This window comes from Nuphar pumila, chromosome 17, assembly GCF_984573655.1.
Source record: "Nuphar pumila chromosome 17, dmNupPumi1.hap1.1, whole genome shotgun sequence".
Classification (NCBI taxonomy): domain Eukaryota; kingdom Viridiplantae; phylum Streptophyta; class Magnoliopsida; order Nymphaeales; family Nymphaeaceae; genus Nuphar; species Nuphar pumila.
This window is the reverse complement of record NC_143265.1, coordinates 82,306,996-82,322,240: the sequence shown is the minus strand read 5'-3', so window position 1 is coordinate 82,322,240 and position 15,245 is coordinate 82,306,996. Positions and strand designations below refer to the sequence as shown.

General features: G+C 36.9%; 1 protein-coding gene across 1 annotated transcript; it reads right to left on the bottom strand.

Moving 5' to 3' along the window:
- Nucleotides 1–266: 266 nt before the first annotated feature.
- LOC149812508 (uncharacterized) lies at nucleotides 267–14,863 on the bottom strand. Its single transcript, XM_089993368.1, has 14 exons — nucleotides 14,532–14,863; nucleotides 12,433–12,523; nucleotides 12,159–12,243; nucleotides 11,881–11,965; nucleotides 11,314–11,383; nucleotides 10,331–10,400; nucleotides 7,385–7,430; nucleotides 7,042–7,291; nucleotides 6,726–6,931; nucleotides 6,516–6,590; nucleotides 2,795–2,864; nucleotides 2,454–2,534; nucleotides 747–826; nucleotides 267–664 (listed from the first exon to the last, which is right to left on the bottom strand). Exons 1-14 carry the CDS (start codon nucleotides 14,675–14,677, stop codon nucleotides 586–588), a joined length of 1,434 nt encoding a protein of 477 aa, XP_089849494.1. The 5' UTR covers nucleotides 14,678–14,863; the 3' UTR covers nucleotides 267–585.
- Nucleotides 14,864–15,245: the final 382 nt, after the last annotated feature.

Here is a 15,245-nt window from a genome sequence, read left to right as displayed (position 1 = left end):
AAAGGCTTTAGATTAGTCATTTCGACATAAGTCTAATGCTAGTTAGCTCATTGGATTATTTGCTTAACCGAGAGTAGAAGTTTGGGAGGTATTTGAAAAATGGGAAAAGTTTGGGAGATATATTAATGATGAAAAGTTTAACAGTCATTTGAAAATTACACCATAGAAATAAAAGTCCATGCCTTAACCTACAAACCGCTGTGACATGCACGAAAGAATTCTACTAGTTAACTATACAAACACATAAGAAAGTCAAATGACAATATGAACAGGGAAACTGTAGGTATATAATCTAGTAGATATTACATTTTGTTTGGAAAAAAAGGTATCCAACCATCAAATATTTACAGTTATTAGCGAAAGGTACTTCTTTACAAATAAATCTACACAGCTTCCTTCCAGGCTCATCATTACATGCTGAATCATCTAAATTTGAACAAAGCAAAGGAACAGCTAGAAGTTTCTTGAAGGATCCGAGTAGCAGAATGGTTGTGTTGTGCGTTAAACTTCAAATTTGTACATCGCATACCAGCAATCCCAGCCTTCCAATAAGTGGTTCTTGTGTGTAATGGTACATATGGTAGACTATACATCATATACAGGCATACGCTCCTCAATGGAGACTTGACAGATCGGGCATTTTTTACACTTCACGCAACAAGTACTGCGTTAAAGATAATGAGTATTAGACTCATCAATACTAAAACAGAAGCCATATTAACTAAGAGAAATTATGAGCAAAATACCTGCAAAGGATGCGGTGCTTGCATGGCAGCAGGACAACACCAATTTCAGCCTCAAAACAAACCCTACAGAGAACTTTCTCCTGATCAATGGACCATGAAATTGTTAGAATAGGAAATATTGAACCACAGAAATAAAGGTAGCATGTCTTTACACATTTCAGTACAAAATTTTATGTCTGTTGTCAAATTTCTTCCAAAAGGCAACAGCGGTATCATAGTTACAAATATTAACTCCATGGCTAGCCAAAAGATTGAACCAAGAACCAAAAAATATAATGTAATGCCTAATCTACTTTATCATAACGAATTCAAGGTCACGTGTCCAAGGTTGACAAACCATCATTGATACTTTCACATTAGAACATAAACAATAGACATAAATTAATGGAGCAACACACGGTGTTTCCACCTTGCTAGTAGTTGCTCACTTTGTCATTGTGAAGAAACCACTACCCACTTCTTTTGGAATTGCATATTCATGCACTCCTTACTGCAACAAGCATGGAAAGATCATTCTATGGATTGGGACAGCATATCATTTCTTAGGAAGGCTTTGATTGCAGCCCATATGCTACCCAAGGGCCACAGATGGAAGTTTGTTTCGCGAGTTTGGATTTTGACAGCTTGGAAGCTCATTTGGATCGAGAGGACTCAACACATCTTCAAAGGAAATGCTTGCAGTCTTGATTACATACTATACCAGCTAAGATGGGAGGTTAAGGTCAGGGTAAGACGCAAATGGCTGGATCGCCCCTCTGACTGGTTAGGGGGAAACTGGATGGTCTCCTGAGGTCCAATTTTTCAGCAACAGACATTGGGCTGGATTGGAAGTGGTAGGTCCGACAAGGGTTCTCTTGGCCTGGACGTTGGATGATGGTTCTTTATACTGTTTTTCTCTTCTTTCTTTTTATGATCTGTATATTGCTTCTTTATTTGCTATGAGAGTGTGATCTTTCATCACATGCCACTTATTTGATGAGTTCTGATCTACTTATTTATATTAATGACATATTCAGTTCTCTCAAAAAAAAATTAATGGAGCAACATAGAGCTCAGAATAGTTTAAAGAAGGCAGACACGATAACATTAAGCACAATACTCATGCAGCTTCACTTCTTTACAGAAAAATAAAAGGAGTGAACTTAGAAAATTATCTGCTTCACTAAGAGCTCATGATTACAATTAAATGAACTCAATGTAACTTGCTCATGACTGCTATCATGCTTAATGCTACAGGAGTAAAAGAAAGGGGCGTTTTCAGAATCAGCAGTCCAGTGCTTGAGAACGAGAATAAAACAAGGATCCTAATTGAATCAAATCAGTAAGGCCCCCGGAGGCATTCTTGGAACAGGCCACACACACTATTCATGGCCACAGCAAATCATACAGAACAGATGAACGGATGACCAAAATGGTGACATCAACCTCATGGCTAAACCTCACGAATAGCATGACCTTATCAAACAACTAGTGAGCAATAAAAATCCACTGTACAGTAATACAGGTAACAAACACAGAGCCATTCATAGCAGGGACTAATCAAACAATCAATGAGCAGTAAAAAAACACTTGAATGTGTAGCTGCACTATCAAGGATAAAGCTGAAGGTCACTTACATTAGACAATTATGGATTAATAAAATAAAATGCTCATTTAAAATTAGTATGACATAACTAGAGGATTTGAATGAAAAGGGTAACGAGTTACATTTTGAAGCCTTTCATACTCTCGTTGGCTGTATTTTGTGATTTCTGTTTGCTCCCCTAGTGCTGCTTGCAACCTCCAAACCTGGAAATTTGTAGAATTTATGAAATAATGCATTTTTTTTAGAATAATAGAACATAACACAATGGATAATGGTAACAGCAGAATGAAAATATATGGCAGATAAACTTTCAATATGATGCACAATTTTGAGAAACTATACTGAAGATGGCCCATCAAACCATCAAACAATGGCAAGAAAATTAAACTAAAAAAGTTTAAACATCTTTGATAAAATTAAAATGAGATATAAAATTAAATAAGATGCCAGTAACATATAGCACCTCTTCTGCAAGATCCCTTTTGGGCATTTTCTTTACCACTTCAGGTGGATAACCAGAGAAAGTGCTGTACCTGTACAGTTTACAGCAAAAGAATATGAAAATCATTAGATTATCCAAGAACAACAAACAAAGCAAAGGGAAAAAGAAAACAAATGTGAAAAAAAATGTTTCTAGAAAACAGAAAAAAACACATGAACAAACCATAAAAATTAAAGTGTTCCCATGAAAAATCCATGGACTGGTTGAGGGTGCAGAGGAAGTTATGCTATGACAGAAAGTACATAACCAAAGTTGTGAGATTCTTTAATATGTCTGATTTTTTCAACATAAACAGTTCCAGGAGAAAAGAAATTTCTACCAGTTTGTTTATCAAACGCGTAAATACCATATCACTTACATCAAACATTAAAACACACATTTGTTTACACACAAGTTTGGAAAGCATTCAAAATTGTGATGTGGCAGATGTACTTACATTACAAAATAGCTTCCTTCACAAAACCTGTCATTTATAGAAATCATCGTGAAAGTAGTTCTCATCAATACGGCAACTGAACTAATGCAGAGCCAGAAGCACATTATCAACCAAGGTTGTTAAATGCGATGAGGCGAAGCGAGGCGTTGAGCCTGCGCTTCGCCTCTGAGGCGTACGCCTCTCACAACTGGAATGGAAGTGAAGCGGTGGGAGGGGAGGCAGTAAGAGAAGGACCACCCGCCCAGCTGGTACGGAAGCGAGGGATATGCCGGTCGTCCGGTGGTCGGAGAAGACTGAGCAGCAGCTGCAGCACAGCAACTCCGGTGGTCGGTGGTCACAACTGGTCGGAGGTTGATGAGGGGCGCATCACAGCAACGCCTCAGTACCTTGAGCGTGCGCCTCGCCTCTGAGGCGTACGCTTCAGGTACTGAGGCGTATGCCTCTCACAACACTGTTATCAACCACAACCATAATCATGAGTCATATCAAAGGCTTGCAGTTCCAACTTTAATGCAGAGCAACAAAAAGAAATTGCAAACTGATGTTAAAATCTATATCTATGGTATGGTCTCTGAATAGTTTCTCCTCTACAGTATGGTCTCAAAATAATTTCCTTAACAAAGTAAAGATCCAGAATGTTAATTTTCATAAAGGAAATTATTCAGAGTGCACCATAGACCAGTTTTAACATCAGTTTGGGATTTATTTTTATTGCTCTCCTTTAAAACTCAAAACTTTCCAAGCCTTTGATATAAGATATAAGATTCATCATTATTGTTGTGGTTGGCGTTGGCCATGTGCTTCTGGACCTGCAGTAGTTTAATAGCCATATTCATTAGGATTACTTTGATGATGATATCTATAAATTAAACATGAATCATGTGGCATGGATTTATGAATTCTTGTTCAAATTCAAGGTGATATTCAACCTACATATGCTAATGAGAAACATGCATCAACCACATAGCGACATTTTTGTCGTTTCAGCTTCATTGGATATCTTCAACAGTACGATATCAGTTGGTCTCGGGCCAGCATTTCAGGACATAGCCTGACAATTATCGGGCCGAGCTCGACCTGATAAAATATCGGGTTGGGCTTCAGCATTGATCCAGGCCTGGTCGGGCTTTTATGGGACCCATTAAAATAAACCAAAAAAACCTTTTATCCTATTACCTTTTGGGTTATATATTGGGTTATAGATAATTAAATCCAAAACCCGACCCATTGATGAAGGAAATCCATTTGTGAATGAGAAAGGGAAAAAGGTCTTTTTTATAGGACAATAAGAGCTCCTCACCCTTTTCTCCTAATCGATATGGGACTATTCCCATGAGGTTTCATTCATGGATGGATGCATGGTGCATGTTTATGGAAGAATTCGCATTTAATATGCTTTCTCTCTCTCATCAAGTTGTCATTAATGTTTTCTTCAAGGAGAAGAAGACTGACACAGTTTTCTTGCAATATAAGTTAAAGGTGAATTAATGTAGTCCCATATCGCCCAGAGAAGAGAAGCAAGCCCCATTGAAAAAGTATAAGGGTATCCCACCTTTCTTTTCCCGTCTCACAGGTTAACTTACCTAGCCTAGCTCGACCTGGCCAGAACTAACTATGTCAGCAGGTCTCAGGCATATGATTTGAATCCGAACCAGAAGAATATCAGGACTAGCCTGACTTGATAATTATTGTGTTACGATTTCGGGTCCAAATTTTTATCAGGCTTATCGGGCCCTAATGAGTTGCAAATCGGGCCGGCCCAGCCCAACCCAATGTCCACCCCTATCTGCACCACCTTTAATAGGGCTTCTCATATTAATGAATATTCGAGTGTACAGCCTCCACACTAAGAAAGAAAGTTTTGTGGCAACAATTCTCCTACTTCAAGCCTCCCTCTTCTTCTCCCTAAGCATCTACAAGGACTATTATATGCCACCATGAATTTTAGTGCAAAACAAATACAATCTCTTGTTCCTGATGCCATCAGATTGTGTACATCAAATATAATAGTCTACACTTTGTTGAATATAAAACCAAATCTTCCTTAGCAATACTGTAATCTGCAATTAAAATAAATTCACAAAAACCATAAGATACCAAAATTAGGCATATTAAAAACCTTAAAAGTAGGTATAAATCTTGAGTTGAGGGATTTCGATGTAAATTTAGCATCTTAAGACAATTTTTTTACTTGTTTTTCCTTAAATTATAGATCTAACTCCCTTGCATGGACAAAGCCTTGAAATGGTTACTAAATATCCCCCTTTGAGTTGAGAAACCTAGAATAGGTGAGTTCTCACCTGCTTGACCCTTAAATATTAGATATGCCCAGTTCAAATGCAAGTCTAACCTCCGAAAGGTGGTTGGAATAAGACAAAACCTTAAGGACCTTGCACAATTGGGCCTCCCAAAGTTTGACTTAGGGAAAATTTACAAAAACTTTTGAGATATAGAATAAGCTAGATTGAGAGGAGAAAATGTCCTAGCATGTTTTTGGTGTTAAAATGGTGTTAAAAGGACCCTGTTTTAACCCTACAATTCTGAAAAAGAAAACAAAAAACATATAGGTCTCAGTGAAAGACAATTCAAGTTGTTGCATGACACAAAATGACACAACCCCTACCATATGATAAGTATATGACAAATCATATATTAAATAATCTATGGTGTATCATACCATATTCTTGGATTGATTCCACAAGATATTGTATATCAACAGCAGGATATCCACAACACTGTCCTTAATAGCCACAATGTTATTGCATGTGACATGCTTTTAATGCCTCTGATGCCAAAAAAAAATCCTAGACCAGATCCAAGAAGAAAATTTGTAGTGTCTCTTATTTCCATAACTTTGCTGCATCTACTTGATATTACAAATACCCAACTATCTTAGTTTCCATAATGCATGACGATCTTGTCGGTTCAGTTGATGAAATGAAGCATATTATACCACACGGTGCCCAGATATTATCTAGCCATGTTCTAGTTAAATCCATACACAGAGGTGTATGCCTGTGAATATGAAAAGTCTTCAACATCAATTCCTGTGTAAAATTTAAAAATCTCTAATCCACAACAAAAGTTGTAATCTCGATAATAGAATACAACCTTTAGCCTGAAACAACCAACAGACATGCATTTCAATTTCAATATCAAGGTCATCCTGAAGGAAGGAGCTGCATGCATCATCATTGCAAACAATGCAGGAATTAATCATGCAACTAAAAGGAACAAGATCCTCACCCAGCAGTTGATGAATGAAAAAGTCGAGCCTGTTCTTCTCTACTGCTTTCATCAATTGACCACCAACCCAGAAGCCTGCAAGAGATGAAACAAATGGGCAATCAAAATAATCTAGGTACAATATACAGGAATGCAACACACCGTAAACGATAATAAAAGGTATACACAAACAGTAGCATACAATTAGACAAGAACATAAAAAGTATTTACCTTGAACCATGATGTAAGAACCCAAGACAATCACGAGCTCTTGAACAGATAGGAAAACATCTTCCTGTAGTAGCTCTGCTACTAAGTAAAAGTGCAATTTTCTCCACCAACCTTGAAATAGCAAATAAAAACCCAGCACCTTGCAAAAGGAAAAGTGGCAAGAAGAGTCCTGCCAGTGGGATGTGCCGAGCACTCTGCGGTGTACCCTAACATTTTATGGAACTGATAAGGGTCTCCATTCAGTGTGAATGGTAATTTATGATAGAGTAGCTGTTTGCCAAGTCTAAGAGGAAAACAAAAGCTAGCGAGGGAATACCTCTAAGCGCATGCAAAGCAAAACCTGGAATACAATCACAGGAATCTTCATAATGTGGCCTCCAATATCCTGTGAGGAACACATATGATGCTGGCTTTCATTCTCTTCAGATGAAACCACGAGGCCACTATTCCAATCAAGATATCTAATAGTTTGAGAAGATGAACTCGGTCCTCCATGATGAGGTTGTCGATGAATAGCTGGATTGGACCACTTTGTGCAAACCAAAAATGAAAAGCACTCTGCAAGTCTGCACAAGGCATCATCTGGTAAGCAATATTTTGCTAATAAAGATGGAAACAAAAAAGGAACAAGAATTTATAATGAATAGGAAATAGTTTACCCGAAACTAATAAATAAATCCCACCAACTTAAAGCACCTAGAACGCCTGCATTATATTGAATTAACATCAGCTGCGTAAACAATCAGTTTCTTATGATACAAAATAGTTAGCAAGAGCTAATATTTTGAGTATCTACAAATAAAAACGTGTGTCAGAAGGTAGGTGGCAAGCTTTATAATCCATTGACAGCAAGTGCTTAATGGAAATTTCTTTTCTCCATTACAGTATATATTTTGGTTTCTTCTGGCATTTTTGCAAGTATCAAACACAACTAAAGGTAAAGATAATTAGGAAAATTTGAATTTTTTTGCATATCGTCATGATATTTTCATGAGAAACCCAGTATGTTAACCTTTTGAACCTTTTCTGATTTTCAAGTTTTTCCTTTTAGCATTTGCCAAAATTTCTGAGGAACACAAATCCTTTAAAGTTCACATGAGAATTTGTCTTGCTGATATTATTCTGATACAGATACCAGCAAGTTATTTCATTCCTTTAAAGTTAGACAAAAGAAATAAATAAGACTATAATGTCCATATCCAATTTCCAATAAACCCATAGACATCTCCTTCATGGGAAGTTAAGTACATAAGGCACACACGTAAGAAGGGACACCAGAATCCTTGATTGATTCTTACAATCAATCCGAAGTTGCACTTAGAAACTTTTTTATTTAGAGACCGAGAAACCTTTCCACATAACACACGATCAAATGACACTGCTTTCAATGCTGCCTCCTTTCCTATAAGGGAGAGGCTTCAGCATATGGTTCCAAAGAAGCTATAACACAGTTCCAACAAATTGTGTTCTTGAGGGCACAATGGTCCTTCCCATAAGTCAAAGTCACAGGTCTATCCAGCTTGTGAATTTTCATTGCCTGATTCTCTGGGAACAAATTCTGCTATTGACCTTATTCAAAGATGCATGGTCTCACTTGGAGCAATTAGGAGGAGAGACTCTGAAAATTCAACTTCTCATCATGAGTCCTAAAGTACCAAGGATCCTTGAAATAATGCAGACTTCCATTTCTACATCCTACTCAGTCCCTCCTTACACCACCAACAGTCTAACCTAGTCCTTCTATTGCATATGTTTTCTGAATTATTGCAATTCAATCATGTTCATGGACTCCATGTAGATTCATATACAAAACTTTTCAACCACTAAGTATATGATTCAACAGTTACCAGTATTTGGAAATGAGAACAAGCATAACTATACTTTCTTCATCTGCTTCCCCATGTGCAATGGGTACATTACCTCCTTTAAAGTTCAATAAAGTCCCCTTGTCACTGTCAACTCCTGCTCATAGGAATTTGTGCAATTTCTGCTCAAGTACATCCAAGCTCTTCTTGGGGTGAGAAACCAACTGGTATCCATGACAATACTAATTCTTGCATTTGGATGACACCAGTTAACCTAAGTTCGGACCTTTAAGTGGGTAGATATTTTGTTGGAGGTTTGGACAAATGGCACACTGTGCATGTGTGTGCACATCTATGCATATCATAATTGTCATTATTATAATCAACACCAACATCTTTTTCCTAACCATCATCTTTTTATTCTTCATCATCACTATCATTATTCTAATGCTCTTTTCATCTTTCCCACATCAGTATCATCCCCTCGTATGATAATTAGCATCATCTCCAATATCCATATTATCAGATCATATTCCATTAGTTATTATATCATATTTTCTATATCATCATCAACCTCAACCACCACAACCATCATCTCTCTCTCTCTTCTTTTCTGGTCAAAATCCAGGGAAAGTGACAAGAAGGGTTTGATCCATGTCGAAATGAAGCATCCCAACCACATTCCATCCAATGGGTGGCCAAAGACAATTAAAATATTCATCAAAAAAAAATTGAACTTTCTGATCAATTTTCAACTACCCAATCAGAAAATAACCAGAATGGTCATCCATGCTGGCTAATGACTCAAAAAGTAGAAAAAGATGTGGAAGTTGTAGGAGAGGAGAGAGGAAATGGGAGAAGTTGACCCAATGGAAGAATATCACTCCCCTCTCCCCTCCTCTGGTCTTTCAAATCCAGGTTGGATTTTGAACTACAGGTTGGGCTGTCATCCAAGCGACACCTGACACCTTGAAACGTCCCTTTAGAGTGGAAAGAGCAGTCAAGATTAACTCTAAGGAGCCTGAGCATCCAACACTTATGCTCTTTTCATCTTTCTCACATCGCGGTCAATTTTAAATTCCATCCAACACTTATGGCTTTACAAAATCATCTCAGACTAAGGAGCCTGAGCATCCCTTAAGTACCTATTGACGAACAACATAGTCACCAATATCAGTCTTGCAGTAACATGTACCAAGTTTCTTGGCAAATTCGAAAAGGCATGGTTTTCTTATGAATATCTCAGGGGTTTTAAACTGAATTCATCAAAAATATCATGTTAATATTTAACAAGATATTACCATTTTGGGTTTTTCATTATTGTGATATTTTGGACATTTCATTGTTTAAAAATTTACAAATGTAGTAAGTTCAACATATCACAATATTTGGTGACTATGCCTGCATAAACATAACCAAACAATTAGAGGAAAGACTAACTCCATCACAAACCAAGATTTCCAGTCACATCCACCTGATTACATTGTCTCAATTAAAGGAAACATGGTTTGCATGTCTACCAAAAAAATTACACCTCGTTAGTCAAAACATTGGACCACCATCTGTTGCTACATGCACACTTCAGGAAATTAGAAACTCTAATGAGTGTTCTCATACATAAGTTCAACAGTTCATATCAGATCAAAGAATCATTTATGCAGATGATACACATAATATGGAATTTATGCTGAAGCGTTTTTTCAGATAACTCTTGATTGACTCTTAGATAGTTATAAAAATAAGGCAACTTAAATTGAGACATTAACTGGAATTTCTATTTACAGATAAGCATAACTTTACCACATAGTTTCAGCAGCAGAAATATGGTTGCAGCAACAAAGAACGCCATAGATATTGCAACCCAAAAATGCTGGAGAAAATTGCAATTAGACCATTAATTTCCTCAAAGGATAATCAGGGTAGTAAAACCATATGCATAAACAGAAATAACAACAAGGTTAATGGACAAGAAACAAAGATGATGATGATGATGAAACAGAAAAATAAGTACTAGTTAGTGAACCTTAAAATGACGAGTATTTCCTGAACAGAATTAAAAACATTATCCCATATATATTTATGCTTTAGGATCCTTTTTCATTGTTCTTTTGGGCTTTTAGGCTAGGCTCTAGTGTAGAAACTCGGATGTAGACCCTACTCATGAATCTCTAGTTACCAGATGTTTTAGGAACCCAGAAGACCTACATTAGATAGTGGAAATTTGACACACATCACATATCAAACTTCTCCCAAAATACTGAGAACCTATCACAATTTCCAATATCCAAAAATAACGGACAAACACATTCTTTAGAGATATCCTTGAGTTCAAAAATATTTCTTTGGGTCCCTGATGTTGAATTTCCAATGGGTCTTGGTTTTTTCAGCACCAAAAACATGCTAGAAGATGGACTTTTTTTTTAGGCTAGAGGCTAGAATATAAATTCCATACTACAGCCTATATATATATATATATATATATATATATATATATATATATATATATATATATATATATATATATATATATATATATATATATATATATATATATATATATATATATATAATCAGACTCATGATAATATCAGGAAGAGCTTTTCTTTTGGGAACCTAAAAATGTGTGGCTTTCATCAGGAATAAATGTTGGGGATTTGAACAAAAAAAATAAGAGTCTTGAATGTTTAGTCCTATCATTTCTGAAAACGATCTAATATAAAGTTAGAACCCATTAGATAGCATATATATTACAGATATATCAGATCAAGCCAGTGAGAACTTACTGGAAGCATCTCCCATATGGCTTCATCACCGATGCTTTCTTCATCACCTGGCATCAAAGCCCCAAGCATCCTGCATAAGAAAAAAAATGATGTTGATGAATGCAATGAAGACCATGAAAATCAACCCACTTATAGTAGTTAAAACATGAGTCACTAAAAGCAATACAGGATAGTTCAGAAAATACAGTTTGAAATGCCTTAGAATTTTAACAAAAAAACAAGCACTCATCCCATTTCATTGTTGTTTGCAGTGGAAAACAACTATTGTGTGTGTATACTACCATAAACCAAATGAAATAAACAAAAAGAGATGTACCCACAACAAAGATTATAAAAATAGATACACAAAAACAGATCCTGGTTTGAGTTATCTTAACAAAAAACATGCATCAGGATGCCAAAAAGAAAATAAAAAACAACGATACAAGTAATCTCAAAAGAGAAAAGACACCCCGGTTTTCTGTCCTGTTTCAAACATTAAACAAACAAGTTCTTGATGCACCGATTCTGTGAAGGTAGAGCTAATGTAGACATACAACCACAGTAAGCTCAAACAATGGAAGATACCTCAAATTGTCAATCAGGATTACAATTTCGAATATTAGCAAAGGGACAAAGACGATCATCAAATCCACTTCTGGAAAGGCCCGAACTGCAAGAAAATCCTTCAAAAGATATAAGTCTCAAGCAAGCATAAGATAGTTATTGGAGATCACTAACAGAAAGGAATCACCAAAAATTGCCAGAATAGTCACAATCTTAATAATTTTAGTGCAGCAACAGCCAACAGTAACCACGAAAATAAGATTCTGTTCAATTACAACCTATAAATGCAATGAACATACCCCAGAGGTTCTCAAGGAAGACGCAAAGCAGCAGCTCGAATGACACAATCAGTGGGGTGGCAACAACAGCATGGCATGGTGCCCACTGGAGAAAAGGGAAAAAAACTGTGAGCTTCATTAGGTGCACTAAAAGAAAAGAGACCAAATTCTAACTGTCACACACACACAAAAAGAAATATATATATATATATATATATATATATATATATATGACTTTACATGAAAATATAGCTTCCTGCTGTAACGATGGCAAAATGAAGAACTTCAATCATACATGACGATCGCGTGGTGGTGAAGGAGCAGGTAGGGAGAATCTTCCTCGAGCAACAACCAAGTGGAATAACCACAATGGGATAAAAATGATCCTGCATAATTTAAAAATTGTCACTTATTAGAAATTTGCTCAAATAGTTCAAAGTCCATGCATTTCGATGCTTGTAAGATATGCACATCAGTGTCCAGCATAGGGCTGGTAAACGAACAAACCTGCTCACAACTCCACTAGATTGGGGTCGCCTGTAGCTTATTCAAGCTCATCAAGTGAGCTCAAAAAGCTGTGCTATAAGTAGCTCATGTAGTATAAGTGAGCCGAACACAAACAACGGGTGTTCAGCTCAGCTCAGCTCATCTATGCTCATCTAGTTGAACATATGTAGCAATTATGTATCATTTACATTGAAAATTTACATGTTAGTTCAATTTGTTAGATGGTACCCTTGTAACCAACAGATCAGGAATTCCATTTTCACTGTGGATCCTATAAAAGATCATTTTTATTGAAATGAGCTAGCTTGAGATTGGTTCATCTGGCACTTATGTCCAAACAATATCAAACTGTAAAGGTGTTGAGGCTGAATAACCTGTGTTTGGTTAGTTACACTCATTTACCAGCCCTAATCCAGCAATCATGTGCATACTCATGGGAAAGTATATCTGCACTAAAGTAAACATGTAATGCCAATGTGCAGAAGCATTGACATAGATCCAAGTGTCCATAGTATACAAGCATCCTTGTCTTGCTTGGATGATGAAGTAGCATTCGGACACCACACAACAACCAGGCAATTAAAACCCAATATAACAGCATGATACTCGAAAAATGCATGGCACATTATTTAATGTTAGGCACTCTGAATGCAAATTTGTTAACAAATGTGCTCTAAATGCCATTTCCAAACAAGCACTATCCATTATTTTTCTTCTGGCATTTTTTCCACAAAACATGAAATGTAAACTCTTATCAGAAACATTAACTAATCAATTAATAAAATAGAAACGCTGGATGAAACAAGCGTAGATTGCCTAGATGGGCTAGCCTTTGGGTAAGCATAAGAAGCATGAAATGAGCTTTAGCATCTTGAACTGTGATCGGTATCTTAAACCTTTAATTAACATTGGAATTATATGAAGGCAACCTTTCTTTTTTATTTCTTTCTTCTCCTTCAGGATGATAATGACACTCTCAATGCCACTTCCAAATCCAAACACACCAATCTATGTTCGACAAGCCAAAAAGTACCTACAAACTCATCCATTTACTATATGATGAAACAAGATACAAGTATTATCTCATGAGATAACCTTGCTGATAACACCAAACCAGTTCTGCCACTCCCACCAAAATGCATAGCAAAATTCAATGGACTAACAATGAAATACATGAAGAATTTCACCGTTTATAAACCAGATCATGGGAGTTTAATCTAAACTAACTATATTTCCATGTCCATGTCTCACATACAACTCACCAATTCAACCAAGTTACAGGAATCCAGGTGACACATAATTAGTATAAAAAGAATAGACTAAGAATCTTAGTATCAGAATGCAACTAATTAACGATAATCCACTTGACATCTACTAGACCAAACAAGGCTAGATTTAAATTCTCATTATAGCATTGAACAAACCATAAACAATCATCTGATTTAACAAACTTTGCCATTAACCACCGTAACCATCATCTAAACATCTTTCCAAAAGAGACAGAATCAAAAGTTCATACCCGAAACATATGGGTCATATGCCTTAAACAATAAATTGCAAGTTTAAATCACCATATTCACACACCAATCTGAAAGCAATTCTTAAAAACCATACCGCCCACAACGAATCTCTCCAAAATGTTGTGCCACCCATTTCTTTCCCTTGGTTCCAATCGGAAAAACCCAAATTTAAAAATAATACGACGCAACACAAAGCAAAACGTTGAATTCAGAGAGATGCCACAGTTCTCCAACTCCACATATTCCAATTGCCTCCCCATTAAAATTGACAAACTAAAAACGATAGCAGAGAAATCGAGCTCAAATCTCGCAACCACAATTGGAAAATGAATCAAAGAGAGGAGGAAGCAAGAGCAATAGAACTAACCACCAGGAGTAGTCGAGGCGACGGTCGAGCTTCATCACCAGAAGGATGGTGAAGGCGAGGAGCAGCCCATGAGCAACCACGGCTTGTGTCGATTTGGCGACTCTGTGCCACGACCCCATCACACCACGACGGCGAGGCGAGAGCATAACCAAAACCCCACCCCGAAAGAAAAACACACCACGAGAAAAGAGAAAAAGAAGAACCACCACCTCTGCCTCTTACTATAGCAGGAAGAGGGGTTCCTTCCTTCCTAAGGAAGAAGGAGAATTAAAGAGAAGGCTCGATATATAATGGGCACCAACACGAGGGCTCTCCGAACCTCTCGCATTCTCCTCCACCTTCTTCTTCTTCTTCTTCTTCTTCTTCTTCTTCTTCTCTCTCTTGCAAGCAAAAACCAAGAAACGCTCTTGCTGGCAATTGAATTGAAGCAAGCGACGTTGACAATATAGATTATTAGATAACGCGTATTTATCGGTGATATGTGATATCTTTTGGTACGGTAGCTGCCTACTCTGTTTCGTACATACCGCGAGCGAGTGAACGGGGCCTTTTCGGGTTGTTTTTCACAACCTGACCTCGCAGACTCGTTCTACTTCTACAGTGTTTTTTTATATAGAAAACATGAATTTTTAAGCCTTAAATATTTATAAAAAAAATTATATCATCGATTTTAAAATCTCATAAAAGCCTACTCACGCATCAGAATTGGATGAT